The sequence below is a fragment of the Glycine max genome, chromosome 16 (genome assembly GCF_000004515.6).
Source record: "Glycine max cultivar Williams 82 chromosome 16, Glycine_max_v4.0, whole genome shotgun sequence".
NCBI lineage: Eukaryota > Viridiplantae > Streptophyta > Magnoliopsida > Fabales > Fabaceae > Glycine > Glycine max.
Genome location: NC_038252.2, coordinates 7,575,974 through 7,599,430, shown reverse-complemented (window position 1 = coordinate 7,599,430; position 23,457 = coordinate 7,575,974). Strand labels below are relative to the sequence as shown.

Here is a 23,457-nt window from a genome sequence, read left to right as displayed (position 1 = left end):
AAAATTGTGATTAAAAAGGTTTCATCTTGATACTTGTATAAATATTTAGATTGTGTTTGATTTAGAAGAAAAAAAAATAGAATAAATCAAAATAATAGAGAGATAATTTGAAAAAGAAAAAAAATAAAATGATATATTTTACTGTTTAAGAGAAATAAATAAAAAATAGAATAAAAATATGGTTACAGAGTGGAACCCACCTCACTCAATCTTATTTTTCCGTGGTACAACCCCTACCAAACCTACATCCTACATTTCTATATGCGGCAACTAATTTCTATCGTACGTAAATGGTGTTTCAGAAAAAAAATTACTTATACCATTGGTAAATATAAAACCCTTTTCAGAAATTTATGTTCTTTTTTATAAGAATATTTTGTAATTTTTAAATATATTAATTATTATTTTTCCTATTTATTCTTAGTTATTTTCTGTTCAAACATTAACGAGAAATAATTAAATAAATAGAGATAATGTAAGAGTAATTTTAAAATGATAATATAAATAATTTAACATATTTAATATGATTAACTAAATTAATTAATTTTCTTAATATACATGAATTAATTTGTTGAACTTTATAATTAGGTAATGTATGTTAATTTCATAATTACCATTATGTTATGTTCTCGTTTATCTCGTGGGGAACTGATGATTCTTTTGCAATAAATGCAAAAATAATAATTTCTATAAACTCGAGGTAAATTTTGTAAATATTTACTTTTTTATGACAACAAATGCAAAAATAATAATTTTTATTAACTAGAAGTAAACTTTGTAAATATTTATTTTTTGACATAATTATAAAACCCGACTCAATCATTGACCCGACTAAGATAATAAATTAGTGGATCAGTGATCCAACCGGTGGACCAATAATTTGTCCAGTTTGACCCGTTATATATTAAAATTTTAAAATTATATTTCAAAATGATATTATTTGAGTAAAAAAAATTCATTCATATTTCAAAATGATATTATAATAGAGAGGTGTAGATGGTCCATTTTTTTTTCTAAAACTGGTTAGATTGGACAGGTTCAACCGGAATTCGGTACCTAACCGGCCGAGTTTAATCAGATCATTCCGGGTCAGTTATGTGATCGATCCAATAATAAAACCGATTTGGTTAAACCATTGGGTCCCGATTGAACCGGTTCAATCAGTCGGGCCAAACCAGGTTTCACAATTATGCTTTTGGATGATGACGTGTTCAACAAGGTCTGAGTAACCTTAATAGCCATTCTCAAACTTAGACAACAGTTGAAACACAAGGGCCAAGAAATAAATAAAAAATTTTAGGATACAACACAAGGACCCTTTAAGAACCTTCTTTTACCTTTTGTCCTCTCCCTTAAGCAGGTCATTTTTATCTCTACCATGGATTTGATGTTTATTCAGCGATAACAGTAAATAATCATTGACAACAATGGTAGTTTCAGCATAAAAGGAGTGAAGTTCTAATATTCACAGCAGAAAAGGCAAGTGACAGAGGACGTTTCAAAGGGATATTCATCAACAACTAGCAACTCGAGTTCTCTGTTGGTGTTGAGTCGGATATGCATATGTCCCTTCGACAAAGTGGGCATACCCTGTGCAAAATATTAAAAAAAAAAGTTAGAAACATTCAAAGCCTCCAGAGTAACATGTTAAGTAAATAACGTGAAATCATTCAAAGACTTTTTTTTTTATTCACAAAAAAATAAGGTACATTAGGGATATATAAATAGCACAAATTAAAGACAAGAATCATATGGACCATTAGTGGCTCTTCAATGACAAGAAATTCAGTTTATCATTTAATTTTATGATCCCTCTTGAATCTTTAAATATATACGTTATATCCATCACCAAATATCTTATGTTTTGGAAAGAATAGCACAGGTAGAAGTGTCAATAGAAAATACAGAAGTAGATGAAATCTTCAGGTCAATGGTAATTGACAATTAGATAGTCATTCCAGTGACACTAAGATCTTACCACATTGATAATTGCCATAAACTAAGGCACCAGGCACGACCAAAAAGATGGTACAACATTCATCATATTTTACCAATGTACAATCTTAACTAGCTCATAATTTTGCAGAAATCTAATTTCTGCCAACATTACATTTCATTATCAGTGCTTGCATAAAAAATGCAAAGCTCATTTCTCTATTTCATAAAACCTTCTGTCCCGTCAAGGAACGATAGAAGTTTTAATTTACCAATATAGTTAACAAGAAGAAAACTCAAATGCTTATTTTGTGTCATACCTGTGAATCTCCTTCAGCCACTTGTCTATACATGTTCTATGAAATTCATGATGGCACGGTAGTACTCGCATGTTGTCTCCATCCTCATACTCAACAAGGCATATATAACATCTGTGAAAATAAGGGATTAGCAACATTAAAAGAAGTAAAATACCTCTATACTATGAAATACACTCGCAAAAACTGTAAAAGTGATAACAAGTAACACAAACTAGGCATGAAAAGAAATGCCAGCTACCATTTCATAATACCAGTTAGTGTTTTCTTCTTGTCATGTAAAACTTTTAACATGCAAAAAAGGCATATTGTGATCAAAACCAGTGGGCCTTCGTAATATTAACATTTATAGAATATTTTCATTTATTTTATTTTGCATTTTCCTTCTTTTTTATTTTGGGAAAAAAATTCATAATATTTAACATTTATAGAATATTGCCATTTATTATATATTCAATGCTATTTACATTGATTAGATTAGAATAATTGGTTAGTAATGAGACTTAATTACCCTTTAGCTTTTGGTCCCTCTGTTATGACCAAACCAATTCATAATATTAATCACACATTGACTATCATAGAGGAACCAAAAGTATAATTAGCCTACTGATTATTATACAAGTTATTGTTTTTTTGTTAAGTTAGAAGTACTCTTGGATTTTGTAAATAGGTACTATAAATACTTTCTTTAATCATTTATGAAGCCTAACAAACAATTTCTCTCAATCACTTTCCTTAATTATGGTATCAAAGCTTCAATGGCCAAGTGGTCAAAAGTTGGACCTTGTCACTCTTTTCTTCTATATAAAAAGTCAATTTTCAACACAAGGTACAATTCCACACTTCAAGTGCCAGCTCTTCCATGAGAGTGCATTTTAGAGATGAAGTCATCCATAAGCCTTTCACCTAATATCTAAAGCTTTTGGAAGAATTGATCATCAACAAGTTTCCTATTGTGTAAATTTTATCTGACAAGTTACTAAATAGAGATGTAAAAAAACAAAATTAACAATAAATAAAGGGAAATAAAAGCAGAAAAAAATGGAAAATCCATTAAAGGCATTTGATTAACTGAACACTGAGTAGTGTCTAGCTCAATTGGTTGAACAGAGTGTATGAGTGTTGTAAACTTCCTGGTACTATGTTCAATTCATACGGATAAAAATATAGAAAAGACTTACTGCGCAGCATCCTCTTGATGCTTATGCAACTTCTCATATAACTTGACAGGCAAGGAATCGACAACATCATTAGGTGCAGGAACAGATCCAATAGAAGATACAGATGGGCGGGAAGATAAAACAACAGATTGGTGGTGAATTTCATCTAGAACCTAATTAAAATATGTACAAAAGATTCAAACAGTAAAAATATAGTTAGTGATCATCAGAAACCAGAGTAACTAAACAGCACTTTAAAATTACCTCAAATAGGGCTTCAGCAAGCATAACAATTCTTGATATGCTAGCTCTAGCACCAGTGTCATCATTTGAATTAGTGTTACGATTATTGATTCGGCATGTACAATGACCATTTCTATGTTGACCAGACAAGATGCACGATCTATCATGTCCAGAAAGATTTTCAAACCGGCTGCCCAATCGCTGAAGAGCACGAACCTAAATAATTTTACATGTAAATAAGTAAAGGAAAAATTTCAAGTGAGGACATTTTTAAATAAGTAACCTTAAGTCTTAGTCTTTCATTTTATTGTTTATAAAAATAATCATGATTTATTTATGGCAACAAAAATAATCAACCTCATTAGTCATTACTTTGCCACATTTGGATTATGCCTTTTTTTTTAAAGGCTATGAATATTGCTTGTTAGTATATTACTATATTATCAAATAACCAGTAGTTACTCAAAGTTCAAAATCCACAAACCTGGGACCGTATTCTTCTTCTCCGTTCAAGGAAATTGGACCTATGCTCCAGTAGATCCTGATACCTACCTTCTCTCAATCCTGAAGTCTCACCCTCATAATCTTGGATGCTAAACATGGAGTTAGACATACTAGATGGAGGATATCTATTTGTTGAAGAATTAATGGTACTATGATCAGATGGTGACACTCTTGAATTTCCCTCCACTGCTTGCCTGTCCATATCCTGGCTAGGCAGGCTAGCATCTCTCAGCTCTGTCTCTTGTTGCAAAGGGAAAAAGGTGAGGTCAGATAATGTTGATCGACGGAGAACTCTGTCACGAAGCCTTCCGACACTTAAAGTTCGGCTAAAATGAAAATTCCGTTCAACTGGTTCTCGAGCACCATTTCGTTGATCAATATGTGTAGTGTCATTGTCAACATTTTCTGTCGCGGTCTGACTTCTTGGAGAAAGTAAGTTCACATCTGGCCCTTCTCTTGTACATACTCCATCTGTGGAATTGCTCTGCAAGTTTCCAAGTATGCCTGATGTCGGGACATTTGACCTTGAATTATTAGAAGCATCTTCATGACATTGTGCATGTATTTGATTGAAAAAAGATGCAGGAAGCAAATTACTACGTTGTTGTGTTACACTTCTGTTAATCAAACATCCAGGAGATCCAGGATGGAGATTATGCTCATCTTCATTGTCAAATATTGAGAGATTGGCAGAAGAAACAGGACGAGGACTTGATGACCCCAAACTAGTGGTTCTGCTAAGTCTGAAGCTTACATTACCAGGAATGAGACTAAACCGAGAAAGGCAATGACTTGTAGGGTTCAAGGAATGAGTTGAAGAAGTATGGATAGAGCTGCTTCCAGTTCTGGATGAAGTGTTGGGGATGCTTGTTTCTCCCCATCCATCAAGGCCTATGTTAGAAGGCATACAAGTCATTGCCCCAGGTTTAACCTTTCTAAATGACTCCGCTTTCACCTCATCCGAGTCTGTGCCATTGCCATCAGCATATGTAGCATCACTTCCATTTACTTTATTCTGATCACAAACCTACAACAAGAGTAACAAATTCTAGTTAGGCAGTTAATTAGCTCCAAAAAACTGTGACTAAATCAACCAAAATTGTTATCGATACAACCAGAAACAATATTTGAAAAGAAAATTGAAAGAAAAAGTAAAATCATTTCGATTATTACTTCCTAGACAAGTGTCAATTCCATAAGATGACAGGACTTGTCTCATCCTTCACAAAAATCAAGAAATATAACTCTTGCAATTTATTTGCAGACTAGATGCGATCCTCCAGGGGAACAAGTTTACCTAATACCTTTTCACTTATTTCTTAATGGGTAAAAAGGAATCCCCACGCAAAAAATTTATTATTAAGTTATAGACACAAAGCGGTAATTGAATAACTTCAGAATACTAGTATACCACCACTCCATTGACAACAACATTAACAGCACTAATAATTTAACAATATAAAGTCAAAACCAGTATACCACCACTCCATGCATAGGCGAAACATCTTACATCAAATAACAACAACATAAACAGCACTAATAATTTAACAAAGTAAAAATCAACAATACTACACCACCACCCCATGCATAGAAAAAATGTCTTGCATACTTAACTAAAGAAAAACAAACAGATAAAATGCATGAAAGATTCGAAACAACGATTCTTCTCAATCTAATTCATCTAAAATTGAACAGAACCAGAAAGCAAGTAACGTCTGAATCCTTGGCTGTATGAGTAGCAACTAGCAACCTTCATTTCACAATCCAAATATCCAAATAGCCTCAAGCATATCAGTTAGGAGCTTAAAGCAGGTAAAAGAGGACGATACACAAGCAAAAAACGAAAAGAAATAAAAACATGGAAGGAAAAAAAAATACAGTAACAATGCAAAAGCTAACAAAAGACAATGGTAAGTTACCTGGTCTTCATTATCACTGTCGTGAGAACCAGAAGTTGTTCCAAGACAACAAGATTGAAAAACTTTAAGGCCCTTAGATCGACCCTTCCTTAAACTCCCCGAAGAAGACGATGAAGAACTACTTAAATACGAAGAAGTGGCTTTGCTACCATTGGAACCCATGACACCAACAACAATCTCTCCACTTTTCCAATGACCCAATGCACCAAAAAACAAAACCCAGAAATCAAAATCCTTTCTTTTCCTGGTATCCCCACATGGGTCAGATCTACACCGAAGCAAAACTACACTTGCATCGGCACCTGATACTGTGTATATGATTGAAGAGAAAAAAGGGCGCAACAAAAAAGAAGGGGTAGAGGTTGCATTTTTAGGTGGAGATATGGAGAAGAAGTAGCTGAGTGAATGAGACAAAGCAACTCACTTGTTTGCTGCAGAGGGAAGAGAAGAGAGAGAGAGAGAGAGAGGATGAGCCTTTATTTGTAAGAAAGTGTGTTACTTATTAAACGGTGAGAAGACAGTTTTTTTTCTCTCTCTCTCTGCCACGATTTTGGGATTCAAATTAATTTTGGACGTACCAACGCCATTGCTTTGCTTGCTGCTGATCGTTGCAGAATGCAGGGTGTCTTCGTAATTGCATGAAATTAAATTTGTGATGGGTCAAGTGGCCCAAGGCCTAGAAATCTAGAACTCCCAACAATGTTTGGTCTTTAAGTCAAGGTCCATTATGGGACCAAACAATTGTCCATGGGTTCCAAACTTAAAGTCAAGTGTCTTTATGAATGATGTTATTGGATCGGAAGGTTGGTGTGGAAAAATAATCAACATAAAGAAAAATATTATAAGTTTAATGTCCATCCACGTAAAACACTCACATCATAAATCAGACCTTTAAAAATAATTATTATAAAAATTAATAAATTTATCATATATAATAAATTATAATTAAATAATTATATAAATTATTTTACACTTTTATAATATATTTTCTTATATTATACATATTAAATTTGGTCCCATGCATTGCATGAGGTTAACAGTTTTAAATTTTATAATTGAATTTTGTATTTATATGATATAATATCTTCATATTCTCATAAAAAATATAATTTCATCATAATAATTTAGATATTAATAATATTTTGAGAGAGAATCGGAAGGAATGTATAAAATAATAATATTTTGAAATGGAACATGGAAAATTGGAATTTAATATTCCCTTTCTTCTAAAAATGGATCCCTTTTGCAAGCTTTTATTCCCTTCATTTCACGGTGCCTATGTTACTTATCCTCATGTTCTGCTGACTTGTGGGTCTTCGTGGGATTAGAGGTTCTTAGATCCCAATTTCCACTTGACACCACTTCGATTTTCACTTTGTTTGCACCATTCCGGACGCGTTAAGGTGAGTTTCTTCTACTGCCTTTTTTTTTTTTCACGGTTCGACCTTTTTCGATATCTTTTGTCACCGAACACACCATTGCCCTTCCTTGGAGTGTGAAGTAGGGTTTGATCGTCCGTGGAGTGTGAAGTAGGGTTTGATCGTCAGTTTTTTTAGTTAAATTATTCATTTAGTTCCTATTTCATTATTTTTTAGTCTCTATAATTTTAAAAGAGATTTTTTATTTTATATAATTTATATTTTAATGACTAAAAATATTAGTTTTAGGAATTACAAAATAAATTAAAATATAAATTAAATTATAAGAAGTAAAAATTCACTTGCACTGATTAAAAGGTAGAAACTATACTAACAAATCACTAATTAAACATTTTTTTTAAATGTAGTTTTCATTTTTCATATAAAAAATAATAAATTTGTGGAGTCTTTTTTTTTTTTTTGTCTTGGAAGGTTAATTTAAATAATGCAGATTTGGTTCAACCCACATATTTGTTGATTCTTACATGTAGTTTGAGCGTCTATTTCAACATTTTTGAAGCTGGTTGTTGTTAATGATGTTAAAAGGGGCAGTTGGGATAAAAAGGCTCTTGGTTGTTTGTAGATGTTTCTTTGTTTTTTTGCGTAAATATAAATGTGGGTTTAATGTACTTTGGCTAAACAGTTTTAATTTTTAAATTAGTTTGTTTTAACACCGGTAAAGTAAAACAATCCATTAGTAAAAGCACCGCATAATATATCATTTTACTATGAATACAATTACAGCATTGATTAAGGGCTCACAGCACACAAGCTCAGTGTTACTTATAAACCTTATTTTCTCATACCATAACCAATTACCTGATCAGTGTAGTTTATAAGAATGATTTATATAGTTGATCAAACAAATTTATATTCCGGGGTGATCTTTTAGATTAAAAACACGATTGTGGCAAGTAGGGTTGCAAGGAAAATTACAATCTACATGGTGGAAAGAGCTTCGACCATAAAACCAGTCTCCCACTGCCTTGGCAATAGTCTACAGAATGTAATGCATACAAGTTAGCTTTTCAACTGGATACAAAAGGAAGTAATAATAAAAAAAGAAGGAAAAATTTTGTTTTTGGTCTTTCTACTTTCAGTCAATATCTGTTCTAGTTCTTATACTTTTAAATAGATGAAATTGGTCTTCTAGCTTTTGAAAATATGTGATTTTGTCATCAACAAAGTTAGTGGCGAGGGACGAAACCAAAATAACATATTTTACTTGGAGGATTGATTTCATTACTTTCAAAGTATATAAAGTATAACCAAGTTTGATGGAAAGTACAAGGACCAAAAAGACATTTTTTTCCCAAAACAAAACCACATAAAAATGCTTATATGCTTATATTCTGGAAAAGGGAGAAAATAATGCATTATCTTACTGTATTGGCGAGCTGTGGAGAGTCACTCTTTAACCATGTCTCCTGTAATTCTGTTTGGCAGTGGGCATAGCAAGAGTCAATAAACATTCCTTTAGATGGAGAATCTCCTACCTCACTCAATGCCCTTTCGAATTCACTCTTGAAGCCTGAAAATCACAAAGCTATATTTTCACTCCAACGGCATAGAAGTGGTGAAAAATATTGTTGTTTTGAGCTCTACTAGAAGCTCTTACTCAAATGGATGACCCTTTTGCATGTTATATTTTCTCTCATGCCAGTGTTTTAAATTTAAGGTTTGTGAACAAATACATACATCAAGTGGTGACTAAGGCAGTAAAATGTTTAGACTGTTTTCTAGGATTGATTAGAAGCACAATGAAATTCTTTTATGTTTAGCAAAATTCGATCATACACAAGCTATTAAGATCAGAAAGTGTTCACCTTGAATTTTACTTAGTTGATCAGTTGAGCAGTTGCTTATATTAATCTTGCAGCTATGCCAACTATTACTGGGATCAGCGGAGCCAGGTATAAAGATGTTTCGAATCTGAATCAAAATATCTTGAGATCAGAAAAAAAGACTTTACTAAGCTTATTTTAAGTTGGCAAATATGACTACGCTTTATTCAGGTATATTTCAGAGTTCTCTTTTGAAAACAAAACATTCATAGTGAAATCAGGAAATACTAAGATGAATAAATTATGTAGAGTAAATTTGGCTCAATTTCTTATCATATACTTCTTTCGAATCCGGAAGCAGCCTTGCTGCATATGCATGCATGGGTAAGGTTATGTACAATGAACCTCCCCCATACCTTCGCATATATAGTTTTTATACCAATTGATTTTGCTTGAACGGATTTCATCCATTAGTTAATTAAGCAACTACAAAATTTTGGACTTAGAATTCTGGGTTCATAACTATGGTCGATATATGAAATATGTGAAAAGCTAACTCCCAGAAAATGGACCAGAATTGCCTACTATGATCATTACTTTACCATCTTGTTATATATCCACCAATTAATGAAAAAATATGAACATGGCGTGATAAGTTTCTTGTATGGCCTATACATTCTAAAGGAACACCACTCTGATTCTCTGGAAACAAACTGAAACTTCTTTAGCAACAAAATAATCTAACCTGCCACCTGTCATAGGCTGAATTAACAACGAAGATTGGAGTACTGATATGTGATGCCACATATTGTGGAAAGAAGCACTACACAACAATTCAGAAGCATCAGTAACACCAAAGAAGTTGCAAAGATAAAAGTAAAAATTACAAGTGACAATCTTGAAACTTACCAGTGCTGGGTTGAGTTTTGAAGTGCAAGATGTGGGTAAATTCTTTGCTGAACCCTAAAATAGTTTTTTAAAAAAATCAGTCTCTATTTAATGAAAGTTTTGACCATTAGAAAATAATCAAAAGAGAAAAGACATGCAAGTAGTACATGTATTGAAACAACTTCACTGTAGAACTCTTGAATGGAATGTGCTCCTGAAATATCCTCTCTATTGTACAATAACAAATTAAATCCTTCAATGGTCTAAGGAACTATAAGAAATAAAAAAAAAGTTAAGTGAAAACAAATTAGAGGAGCATACACATTGACAAAATAACCAGCATCTGGAACACATTTCACATTAGCTCCAGAAGGCAACAAAGCTTTAAAGCTATCACAGTGTAATATAGTAGTCAATCCTCCCGCTGAACAGCCAGAGAGAATAGCCTGCAGGTACAAGTTTCAGTTAGCGAAAGAAAAAACCATTCACGAGGAAGAAAAAAAGTGCCAAATCATCAATGTCTAATACATTTTTAACGTTCTTCATTCCTTTTGCTAGTAATTCTTCCATTACAGCTGAAAAAATCCTTGCTCCTCTGAAGTGCAAATTGGTTGTCTGATTTATACATCACATATACAAATCTCATCAGAAAGACAATTGGAAAAATAAAATTTACCTACACTTAATATTTTCCTCGGAACTTAATTTAAAATTCCTTTGAATTCTGCAAAACTTACTGGATCAACTTCTTCCACATCACCAGTAAACGATGAACCATCACAGTACCTAACCTTGACTCTATTCCAATTGTAGAAATCTGAAATTTATAAATTTCGTTAGAAAGCTGGGCAAAACAATTGAGTTCACAACTCATAAATAGACATAATACACATTGTGATACGTTTGGTATCAGAATGATGCTGCCACAGAAAGAAATAACATAAAAGACAAATAGAAATGAGAGTAAGTACTCCCGCAAGTAGAGAATATCCTCTAGACTCCAAATATCATTCCAAATCTTCCATGCCTCTGACAGAAAACACCCCCCAATATAACAGATTCCCACTCACCCAATCATATTGACTAGTGGAAATTACCTGGATTAAACTGTTGCTCATTGCTTAAAATTGCCGAAAAGTAAATATCCTTCATTTGCTTAGATGAACCTAATCTAGTGTTCTTACGTTCAAGGCAACTCTCGACATTGTTGCACCATCCTCCTCCCTAAATTAAATTATAGAGAAGATCGTCACCAAGAAAAGAGAACTTTCCATGGTTTGTCAAAACAAATAAAAAGCAATTGACAAATTTGACATTTAAGAATTGCTCAAGAGATGAATAAGGAAGCCTAGTATCACTCTTACTAATACTCTCCCTACTATTGACTGAAATTTATTAGAAATCACAAATTTTGATAAATTTTACCTCTAAATCATGAGAGCGATTCATTAAATAGAAAATTAGATCCACCAAGATTTGTAATTTTCAATAAATTTTAACCAATAATAGAGAGAGTATTCGTAGCTAACGCATTGTTATAGCCATATTGTGCTCATAACAAAACGTATTAAAAAGATGTATTATCGGTGCCACTTTGCTGAAAGGAACAAACCTCAATGTGAACAATCCAGTTGTCAATCCCTTCTCCAAATCCCTTATCAAAGTGGTAAGCTGGTGGACTTCCATCCAAACATACTGCATGACACGTTAAGCTTCAATTTATCATATATTATATAAATATTACTAAAAATAGAAACAATGGAGAATTAAAGTTCCATAATATCACAACAAAAATTTCTCACCAGCTCCTTTTGATTCGGCATTCTCGACCAAAGTCAATGGAACTGAAGATCCTTCTGCCTTAAGTAATAGCAGTACACAAACTAGAAGATTTAACCATTGGCTGATTCTTGCACTTTCCATTCAGCAAAATCCAACCAAAAGCAAATGATAAACCTGTGCATAGAAAACAAGGTACACAGGATTCCTTATAAAAAATAAAAATCAATATGATATGTAACTAATTCACATAGAACCAAATTATTTTGGCTGGCCAAAAAGAAAAACCAGAGCTTCATTAACTATTGAGGAGAACCTTTAATAGAGAGGAACGAATATCCGTTTCAAAACTTTATTGACAGTTGTGCAGAAACAAAAAAGACAAAATATACCCAAAAAAGGGAGAGAAAGAGAGAGGAGACAGAGATCATAGAATGAAAATTATGAACAAGAAAGGTAAAGCGATAATTAAAAAAAAAAAGATTTGTTTTATTGTTGAAGAAGGTAGATGAAATATTTCAAACCATTCCACAATGATAGAATTCTGAACCCTTTTAAGTTTTATCGGTTTAATTAGTGCTAGAAAGTTAAGCCAATTCGATAAACTAGCCCAGAAAATGAAACTTCTAATATTAATGTAAGTTAAATGAGGCACCCCAATGGCCTTATTGGTAGATACAAATTAAGATAAAAATATGAACAACATCACAAAACATCGGTCCCATTCGAACACTGCCTCCCATTTGAACACTGCCTCTATTAACAAAATGCAGTTTACTATAGAGCTATATTCAATAACATTTTTTTATGTATTCTACAGCCTAAAATAAAAATAAAAGCATAGCCTCCTTCTTCCAACCCCACAACAAGAAATGATCAAAAGAGAAAAAATGAAAACAAGGAAAAAGCATATGGAGAGAATGAAGAAGGTCACTTGGAGGACCTGGAAAGGAAGGAGTGGTGTGGTTTGAATTAAAATGTGAGTGAAACTGAGTTGAGGGTGGTGGCTTATAAAATGCATGCCACGGGGACACAGATTTAGTGACTTGCTGAGATAGACAATGATTAAGGAAAAATTGGGAAACAAACTCTTTGGGAATTTGAGTGGAAAATTGGATAAGAATGTTTGAAGTGAGAGTTTACTCTAGGATTTTCGTTTTCTGAGCATTGTACGTATGTTATTTGTGACTCTCGTGGAAAAGCACTGAGAAACATTATCAATACTTTTTTTACCAACACTAGCTGACACATGCGGTAGGAGATTATATCAAGTTAGCAAGAAAATAATAGCTTGTGTATATTCACGGTCACTATTTTCGATGATAAGAATCATTAAAAATAAGTCCAAATCAAATCTTCCAAAAATTAATCAAATCATGAAAAATCAATTTTCAAAAATAAGTGCAAATCATTAATGCGAATCAAATCTTCCGCCTAAGGGATATACTTACTATCTCGAAAGTTAATAGTTGTGTGGAAATTTAAAAAAAAAAAAAAAAACTAGTCAATTTAACCATAATAGTGGAAATCACAATTACTCAAATCGTTAAAAATCAATTTCCAAAAATAAGTGTAAATCATTAATGCAAATAAGATCTCCAACTAACTTGAAATTAATCAAATGTTAAAAATAATATCCAAAAATAAGTGCAAATCATTAATAAAAATTAGATCTTCCACTAACTTGAAAATTAGTCAAATCGTTAAAAATCAATATAAAAATAATTGAAATCATTAATGCAATTCAGATCTTCCACTAACTTGGAAATTAATCAAATGAAATCTTTCGCGTAAGAGATATACTCACTCACTTGAAAGTTAACCGTGGGTTGTAAATCAGGTGTTTTGACATTTAAGCCAATTATTATTAGGTAGGTCAGGACTGTGATGTTAGTCGTGCTCCTTGTCAATAACCATTTTGCATGTAGCATAAGAGATATACTCACAAACTTGAAAGTTAAGGGTGTTGGTGTAAATTACATGTTTTGGAATTTAGAAAACAAACCAATCCATTTAACTATAAATAGTGGAAATCACAATTAATCATATTGATAAAAATTAATTTCCAAAAATAAATGCAAATAAGAACTTCCACTAACTTGGAAATTAATGAAATCGTTGAAAATCAATATAAAAAATAAGTGCAAATCATTAATGTAATGACTAAAACTCAATTTCCAAAAATAAGTGCAAATGCAAATCAGATCTTCTACCTAAGAGATATACTCACTAACTTCAAAGTTAATGGTAGTTGTGTAACTTTTCATGTTTTGAAATTTAAAAAAAAAAAAAAAAAAAAACTAGTCAATTTAACTGTAAATAGTGGAAATCACACTTAATCCAATAGTTAAAAATAAATTTACAAAAATAAGTGCAAATCATTAATGTAAATTAGATCTTCTCCTAACTTGGAAATTAATCAAATCGTTAAAAATAATTTTTTTTAAAAAAAGTGCAAATCATTAATGCAAATAACATCTTCCACTAACTTGAAATTAATCAAATTGTTAAAAATCAATTTCCAAAAAATAAGTACAAATGCCAATAAGATCTTTCACCTAAGGGATATACTCACTAACTTGAAAGTTAACCGTGGTTTTGTAAACCAAATGTTCTTAAATTTAAAAAACAAATTAATCAATTTAACTTTAATAATGGAAATCACAATTAATCAAATAGTTTTAAAAAATCCAAAAATAAGTGCAAATCAAATCTTCTACTAACATATAAATTAATGAAAACGTTAAAAATCAATTTCAAACAATAAATGCAAATCATTTATGCAAATATGATATTCCACTAACTTTGAAAGTTAACGGTGGTCGTGTAGACCAGATGTTTTGAAATTTTAAAAACAAACTAATAAGTTTAACGGTAAATATTGGAAATCACAATTAATCAAATCCTTAAAAGTCAATTTCCAAAAATAAGTGCATATCATTAATGCAAATAAGATTAAGATCTTCCACTGTGGGAAACTTTAGCACCCTCTATCTGCAGAAAACCAAGGATATTTTTTTTTTACTTTTAAAAATAAGGTGCACATATTGTTTCTAATAACATTTACTTTAAAAACAATTTGTTTTTGAAATTTGATCAAATGAGTTTATCTGCAACGAAGAGAACAAGAGTAAACCATCTTAAATTAAGACAATGTGTTTTGATTGTTCATTTTAAATCAATTTTTAGTTGATTTATTGACCAATTTAAATCAATTTCCTATTAGGAAGTGAGTTTTGCTCAAGGATGAGGAGGTTTGATAAACCATATTTTGCATGTGTTAGGAGGTGAGTTTTACTCCCATTTTGTTTATGTTTATCCATATTTTATTATGCCATGTGTGTAACAAGAAGGTCCCCAAGAGTATAAATACGAAAAACACCTAAAAGTGATAACTTGGAAAATATTTGGGCATCTCCATAATAGCACAATTGTCCTTATCAAAACCACTCCAAGAACAACACAACCGAGGTGAATTTGGCCAAGTGTGTCATTTCCTAGTGTAGTTGGGGTAACCATGATCACATTCATGTTGTTCCTGGAAGTTGAAGAGCATATTTGAATTTTGAATTGTCTGACAAAAGATCACAGTCGTGCTGATCCTGCGAATTCAGTTACATTTGGGCCATTATAAATAGAAGATAGGATCCTTAGTTTATTTTTATCTTTTACTTTCTTTAAAAAATATAGGTGTGAGTGACAGTGTAAGAGACTTGGGCTTGGGAAGAAAGTGAGGAACGTGACGGGGGTCCTAACTTGTAAATTAAGTTTATATGATTTTTCATTCTTTATGAGTTTGATTGTAATTTTGTGCTTCTTGTGCCTATGGCTGGCTAATTACTTTTGTGAGGGTTGTGATGTAAATTTAGCATGCAATCCATTTTTTCTATTTTAATTGAATCTCTAGTAATTTCCTTTATCAATTGAATTATTACATTGGTTTTTCTGTTCTAGGAACTGATCAATCCTAATTTTAATCAATTGTATGTTTGTGACCATTTACTTCCAATTGAAAAAATTATGAAATAATTGAGCCTATAAAAATATGCATGATCAAACTTGTTTTGTGAACTTCTAATCGGATTAACTATATTTAATCACCCTCTTTGGTATTTGTCATTTTCGTTAATTTGATTCCTAAATGATCAATTGGGAAATAAATCAGGGAAATAGCGTTAACAATACATGACCATTGTCCGTTAATTAATCTAAGAGGATTGCATATATAGATGATCAAGCTTCATTTTTTTTCACCAAACATTGAAGATTAGTTAATGGTTGCATAACTATTTAAAAAATCATGTGCATTATGTTTTAATTTTAATCATTCAAATGTGGTATAATGATTTATATTTATTGTTCTCATTTTTTCATAATAAGAATTTCATTTGATATACTCATTATATTGTTAGAAATGAAAATATTTAATTATAATCGTTTTAATGATTATAATTAAAAAAAAATTGGATTTTACACTTGTAGCATCTTCAGTGCTCTTCATAAGAAATCTACCTTATGTCACTTTAATTTTAAGCAACCAAATCAATTTTCTCTCTTATGAAAATTCTCCTTAACAAGTAGCTTAATTTAGAAAATATTCTCTTTCTTTTTAACATTCCTTATTTTTTTTTTCCTTTATTTAACACAAATGCTAAGCAACGGTAAGGAATAGTTACATATAGCCCTATAGTACATGCAAACACATTATCAATGTTAACTTTATTTTGGGTCCATTGTATTCCATGCATGACATAATTTATTGAGATATCTTGGTTCTTTTGGAACTAAATCATTAATTATGTCAAAGAAATCTTTTTAGATTTTCATAACCTCAACTTGACCATTTAACTTTTAGTTCCTTTACTTAATTGAATTATTTTTTTTTTAATCTTTGGAACCAATAGTTGATACATATGATTTAACCATTATTTTTACTAAACTTTATAAATGAATTATCTTTTTAAACTTCTAGTTCATATTGTTTTGTTCGAGGATCAAGATGATAATTCATTAAACTAATATATATGTTTCCAATTCCTTATTCTCTCCCTCTAATGTTGAGACAACTGATTCAAAATGACAATTGACAAACTAAGTCATATAGATAAATGTTCAACACTCATCTTACTGTGTTGTGATGAAACAAATGGAATATACAACACATCCACAAATTCTTGAATGGGAAATATTAGGTTGCTCACCAAAAATGAATTTTAAAGGGGAGAATTAATTATAACTTATTGGCATGATGCAAATCAATACTACAACATGCATGATTGCATGTTCTCAATAAAATATTTGGAAGTTTTGATCTATCATGAATAATGAATGGTCTTGCTATCAACTTGAGATGCTTTAAGTGATCCTGCAAGTCCATTTTGTGTATGAACAAATGCTATAAGATGTTCAATAATAATTCTAATATACACACAATACTCATTAAAATCATGAGATGTAAATTTTCTTAATTGGATGATTAATTCGGGATGAGTTATTAGTCGGATTAATTGATCTAACAATTTCCTAAATGTTTGGATGTGAGTTAACAACAATAAACATGTGACCATTTAGTTGATGCATCATAAAATATCTAAATGATTCACATGATAGGTGTATTGATCCATAAATATCACATTGTATTCGTTCTAAAAATAAAATAGACTTATTCCTACTTTTTCCTGGTGATGATCTAATTACCAACTTCCCTTGGGAATAGATAATACATGAGGAAATCATTGTACTGAAAAATCTTCTAACTCTACCATGGGTGTTCACATGAATTTTCAAACAATTTTCTCATCATAATTGACATGGGATGACCTAATTAATCATGCCAAACAACAACAAAAATTTATTCATAAACTTTTGGTTTATGACATTATGTGTTTTCATTGAACTAATATATGTGTAGTACAAACCATAAAGAAATAACTCATAACTTTTTTCAATACACATTTGTATTTCTAACATGTAACTTTGTTCATTCAGGTACAATACATAATTAGCTCTTCTAGAGCCTTCAATTAAATTTGTAGTACAAAAACAATGCTAACATTGACTTATTACATTACTAAACAAGAATTTTTTTTTTCAATAAACGAAGAGTATAAATAATCAATGTGACAATTATTTTGAAAAATATATTTGAAGAATATCAATCTTATAATTAAAATATTTATTATCTTAAAAAAACTTACATAAGATCCAATAACATTAAATAATAAATAACACAAAACATTCTATAAATCATAAATTCAAGAACATGATGAAATAAAATCCTTAAAACTTCTTTCATGATCATGTCCACAATCATGACCATGGCCTCCACTACGTTCATAAACATAATAGTTAGATATTGCTATTGCTGCATTCATTTCTGAAAATGAAACATAACCGGTTAGGCGGGTCTTATGATATTTCATCAAAAGTTGATTATTTTTCTCAAACACAAGAAGGCAAGAAATTAATTCTAAAGTATGCATATTGACATAATCAAATCAATGTAAATTAATAATCGTAATATGCATATCTAATGAGAATGTATTTATTCTTTGAGGGAAAAGGTAATCAAATTAATAATTACATACAAAGATAATCTATTCAACAATTTAATTTCAATTATATATATGATCCCTAGTTCTTGAAATATCAATTTCTAGGAATAAGAAATCACAAAATATCAAATCTTAAAAGTTCTCGAAATGTTTTCTCACTTTTAAACACGTAGAACTGTTGTGGTCTATGATACTATGGACACAAGAAACAATGTCTCTAGGATTCAAAAAATTACTTGCCAAGGAGTGTAGCACGTGACTAAAGTATAAAGTTCTACTTCATTAACAATAGATTTTTTCAATCATATATAAAATCTTTTTGACATACATTATTCTTTTAAATTATGATTAAAAAAGATCAAGATGCTATATACAAAATGAAATAGGTTGCCTAAAAAAAATATTGAAAAAATTAATAGGAGGAACAGAAATAAAAACCAATAACTAATCATGCATAAAATTGGCTATGATGTATATCACACACCCAAATTAAAATAAAATTAAAAATGATAATATAGCCAAAGACATAACAATACTAAAATGTGGTATATAAAGTTTATACCAATAATATCAATTAGGAAATAACTTTAGGTGGAAGCAAATATTGTTGCAGCAACACAAAATTAGAAGTATACGGTTGATTTTGGTAATCATTATCATACTGTATATTTCAAACCTAGAGAAAAGAAATATGCTGTGTAGCTTTTATAATCTTTTTATAAAATATATATGTTCAGTATACACATTGACCACAAGACTTTAAAGTTAAATATAATGCCATTGAAAAATTAACTACACATGCAAAAAGCACTAAACCATTGCAAATCGCTAGAATTGAATTTTTTTTTCAAAATAAAATCGAAAGCCTTGTAATGTATATGTATGCGAAACTCAACCAAATGCCATATTTAATTTTAACAACATTAATTGCAATAGATAAAGCAAATTGAAATAGAAAAACAAGATAATCATATGTGCTTAATCAAATTATTATAAAACTCATACAACCTCAATCATTACAACACTATTTTCTTACTTTAGTGAAAGAACTAACTAATATTTTCTATTCTCATTCTTCAAAAATAAAAAATTGATTATTTTTCAATTTTAATTATTTTTCTCACTTTTGATAAAAAAAATTTCTTAATTTCTTTCTTTAATCAAGGTCTTCGAGACCTTTTACAAAATCTTTTTAGAAAAAACAACTTCTAGTGTGCATTTTATTTTTTTCTTTTATATTTACTTTTCACTTTCGATGAGAAAATTATTATTTTCTTGTCTATTTACAAAATATTCGTACCTTTTTTTTATTTTCACTTTTCACATGATTTTCTCACTTCGAGTGAGAAAATTATCCCCTTCTTCTCATTTTTACATTATTTTTTCACTTCTAGTGAGAAAGAAATAATCTTTTTTTTATTGTTTTTCTATTTTTAGTAAGATTTTTTTTTCTTTGATAAGACCTTTTACAAAAATATCATTAGAATTTTATCACTTCTGGTGAGAAAGAAAAATAAGTATATATTCTTAAAAAGTTTCTTCATTGATAAGGTCTTCAAAACCTTTTTTTAAAAATATTATTAGAATTTCTTTATTTGATTGGGTCTTCCAAACACATTATATCTAAATAAATTTCGAATTATATAAATAATATGACTATATATATATATATATATATATATATATATATATATATATATATATATATATATATATATACTACTTGGACTCAAAAGTCGTTGTACTTGACAACCAGCGGAGTAACCTACTATGATTTTGAATATCTAGTTTATTTTCTAGCCAAAAGATGAAAATAAATCCCTAATATTGGGAATGATGTATTATTAGATGAAAGATAAGATAAGATTATATCTTTTCCTATTTATATTATCTTGGAAGGAAGATTGAGATAAGATAATCTAATCTTATCTCTATAAAAAGGATCATCACGATCCAAGTAAACCATTCTAATTTCAACCTACATATTGATGCTTGCATATTTCTGCGTCTCTAACATGAACTTAAGATTGTCTTTACAAGTACCCCCACCATTGCAAGGGGAAACAAAGTTGGCCCACAAGAGACATTTGTGCTAGGTCTGATTAGTCAACATGATATCTCTGCATAAGGCCCCAAACATGCCTCTAATTACCTTCAAGTCAGCTGGTTTCAAAGCAATAGACCCAATTCAAGATGACCCTGTTGCAATAAGTGTTGAAATCACTAACTGTACAGTGCAAAAAACACTTTGGAACACTTTCAAACAACTTAATATCCTAGAGACAAAACTCCTCCCTCATGACGATCCACTATCCGACTTTGCTAGAGTAAGGGTAGGTACTAGAGGGTGCATGTGGTTGTACACCAACTTCGTCCATGAAGGGCTACAACATAGGGATCTAAAGAAATCTGGGTAGCATAGTATCCACCTGTCGCTTGGCTATGATGTTCCCCTCAGAAATCTGGTCCATAATAACAGTTCATATAGATCAGAAGACAACTAAGGAATGCTACATGGAAAGTCTAAAACTATATCCCTTAGCAAAAGATGAACAATGTAACACCCCAAAATTTATTTTATATACTCATTTAATAAATAAATAAATTAAGTATTGCAATTTTTTATAATTAAATCAATAATTATTATTATAAATTTATTATTGTGAAAAAATAAAATTGATTTATGTTAAAAGTAAAATAAGAGTTTTATTAGAATGTGTTTATGAGTAAAACTTTGGACGTTGTCTCATGACTCATAAGTTTTTCCCAATCCTTGGTTTTATATGTTTAGTTAGTCAACACCAATAGAGAACAGTTCCATTCTTTCCCTAATCCAAAACCAAACTTCTCTATTTTTGAAACCCTTGTCATTGTAGAGTCTTCGAAGGGAGCCCGTTGAAACTATGAGTCAGAGTTGGAACGGTATCTCTTCTCTACCTTTTTTTCTTTTGAGGTAAGGAGGAGTGAGATATCTTTTATGGCATAATTGGTAGAGGAATTACTCTTGGATCACATTAATCGTATGTTTGTGCTTTCTTTGATCTTTAATGGGTTGTAAATACCCGAAACTATGTTGATTTCTGTTTTAGATAGTTAAATTGAGTGTTTAGATGTTTTAGGATTCTTGTCCCTATCTATGTTATTTAGGAATTTTGATGAATTACATAAAAAAATGTATATTCTGGGTATGATTTCTAATCATATAGCCAAATTATCCTATCTCTATGTGTTACCAAAAATCCTATCTCTGTGTAATTTTGTTTCTTGTTCTTGAAGCGTCTTGAAATTATTTGTTGTTAACGGCGATGTTCAAATTGGCTCTTCTCTGGTCATGAAGCATAACACTTTAACTATATTAGTATAAAATGTTAAAAACGAAAATGCATTGGTCTTGATTAATTAGAAAGAAGTTTATCTATTTGTTTAGTTTTTCTTTTTAGAATCCTAATGCTACCTATACGACTGTATATATAAATATGTTTGATACTGCATTGGACCTTTTACCAAGCACTAGGTGGACGAAAATAGTTAGTGACAAGTATCAGAACTTATGGAAGAGATATAGTTCGTATAGAGCAATAAAAATAAGAGAAAGGAATAAGGAGAAAAGAAAGAAGACACAAAGTTTTAATGTGGTTCAGCACACAATGCATGTACCTACATCCACGGCTACACTAAGAGAACTTTTTATTACTTGCACACTTTAAAGCTTACAAGGTGTCTCTATATATAACACCAAGCGATGTGGGACAAAGGAACTAAGACCACTAAAGAGATCTTCACTTCTTTCCACGAGCCACAATGAGATTGCCTTTTGTTACCTTCTAAGATCCATCTCCAAAAGTGGTGTAATGCCCGTCATCATCCAACTACCCTATAGATATTAAATTTCTCTTTAAGGCAGAAATATGTTTGACATTGTGCAATGTCCATAGGGATCCACTGGAGGTCTTGATGTCAATATCACCTCTTCCGACATTGTCAAGAGACTTTCCCAAACCTTCCAGAAATATAGTTAGACAATAAATCTTTACAGGACTATCCAAACTGCAAATTAATGCATCATCAAATTCATCAGTTGTTGTATTTGTGGATTCATCGTCATCGTGCTTCTTATTTTTTTGAGTCTTGTTCTTCTTTGGTGTCTTGCACTAATTGGTAAAGTGACCTCTCTTGTCACAATTCCAGCAAATAATGTCACTTCGAAATTTTGTCTGACCTTTCCCTCTTGACTTTGATCTGCCTCGACCATTCTGGCCCTTCTGGGTAGTCCTTTCTCTGCCTTCAGTATTCAATGCTGAATTGGAAACATGACTAGAAGATTCTCCTGAATCTTTCTTGCAAACATCTTCGCTTAAGATCAAGTCACGAATGTCATTAAGCTTTAATGTGTTCTCCCTTGTAGAACTATTAATTGCAGTAACAATTGCAGCCTAACTATTCGGTAGTGATGACAATAGAATCAATGCCTTCACCTCATCCTCAAATTTAATCTACACTGACTCCAACTGGACAAGAATAGTATTAAATTCATTAATATGATCAGTTATAGAGATACATTCTCCCATCTTGAGGTTAAACAACTGATGCATCAAGTATACTTTGTTTGCTGCCGACGGCTTCTTGTACATATCTGATAACGCCTTCATTAAGCCTCCAATAGTCTTCTCGTTTACGATGTTGAATGCGACGTTCTTGGCTAATGTCAATTTGATCACACCAAGAGCCTATCAATCTAGCAAGTTCCATTCTTCTTGCTTCATGTTGTCTGGCTTATCCCCTGATAAGGGTTGATACAACTTCTTTTGATATAGATAATCCTCTATCTGCATCTTCCAAAAGCTGAAATCTCTATCATTGAACTTCTCGATCTTCACTTTCCCCTCTTCTAATGTCATTGCTCCCACTGCCTCCTCTAAATTGAGAATACTCCCACTAATTCCTCTAAACTAAGGA

The 23,457-nt window shown here is 31.1% G+C and overlaps 2 protein-coding genes and 1 long non-coding RNA gene across 3 annotated transcripts; 1 reads left to right on the top strand and 2 right to left on the bottom strand.

Moving 5' to 3' along the window:
- Window positions 1-1,261: 1,261 nt before the first annotated feature.
- Window positions 1,262-6,687, bottom strand: LOC100812272 (E3 ubiquitin-protein ligase MBR1). Its single transcript, XM_003548539.5, has 6 exons — window positions 6,079-6,687; window positions 4,140-5,186; window positions 3,677-3,871; window positions 3,434-3,585; window positions 2,256-2,366; window positions 1,262-1,590 (listed from the first exon to the last, which is right to left on the bottom strand). Exons 1-6 carry the CDS (start codon window positions 6,238-6,240, stop codon window positions 1,521-1,523), a joined length of 1,737 nt encoding a protein of 578 aa, XP_003548587.1. The 5' UTR covers window positions 6,241-6,687; the 3' UTR covers window positions 1,262-1,520.
- Window positions 6,688-7,239: 552 nt separating this feature from the next.
- LOC102669344 (uncharacterized) lies at window positions 7,240-9,276 on the top strand. Its single transcript, XR_418734.3, has 2 exons — window positions 7,240-7,481; window positions 8,943-9,276. It is a non-coding gene; the product is annotated as an uncharacterized lncRNA (long non-coding RNA).
- Window positions 8,300-13,353, bottom strand: LOC100776802 (pectin acetylesterase 8). Its single transcript, XM_003547683.5, has 13 exons — window positions 12,891-13,353; window positions 11,971-12,124; window positions 11,781-11,863; window positions 11,266-11,392; window positions 10,906-10,985; window positions 10,697-10,783; window positions 10,490-10,614; window positions 10,336-10,396; window positions 10,190-10,243; window positions 10,026-10,103; window positions 9,323-9,428; window positions 8,882-9,027; window positions 8,300-8,493 (listed from the first exon to the last, which is right to left on the bottom strand). The coding sequence occupies exons 2-13, from the start codon at window positions 12,089-12,091 to the stop codon at window positions 8,365-8,367; spliced, it is 1,197 nt and encodes a 398-aa protein (XP_003547731.1). The 5' UTR covers window positions 12,092-12,124; window positions 12,891-13,353; the 3' UTR covers window positions 8,300-8,364.
- Window positions 13,354-23,457: the final 10,104 nt, after the last annotated feature.

Bases quoted from the DNA above. Each gene is read 5' to 3' on its own strand.
- LOC100776802 (XM_003547683.5), bottom strand. From the start codon at position 12,091: ATGGAAAGTGCAAGAATCAGCCAATGGTTAAATCTTCTAGTTTGTGTA. The intron at 11,864-11,970 runs GTGAGAAATTTT...CGTGTCATGCAG, and splicing joins TGCCGAATCAAAAGGAGCTG to TATGTTTGGATGGAAGTCCA. The intron at 10,784-10,905 runs GTAAGTTTTGCA...TGTATAAATCAG, and splicing joins ATGTGGAAGAAGTTGATCCA to ACAACCAATTTGCACTTCAG.
- LOC100812272 (XM_003548539.5), bottom strand. From the start codon at position 6,240: ATGGGTTCCAATGGTAGCAAAGCCACTTCTTCGTATTTAAGTAGTTCT. The intron at 3,872-4,139 runs GTTTGTGGATTT...AAAATTATTTAG, and splicing joins GAAGAAGAATACGGTCCCAG to GTTCGTGCTCTTCAGCGATT. The intron at 3,586-3,676 runs GTAATTTTAAAG...TATTTTAATTAG, and splicing joins TTGCTGAAGCCCTATTTGAG to GTTCTAGATGAAATTCACCA.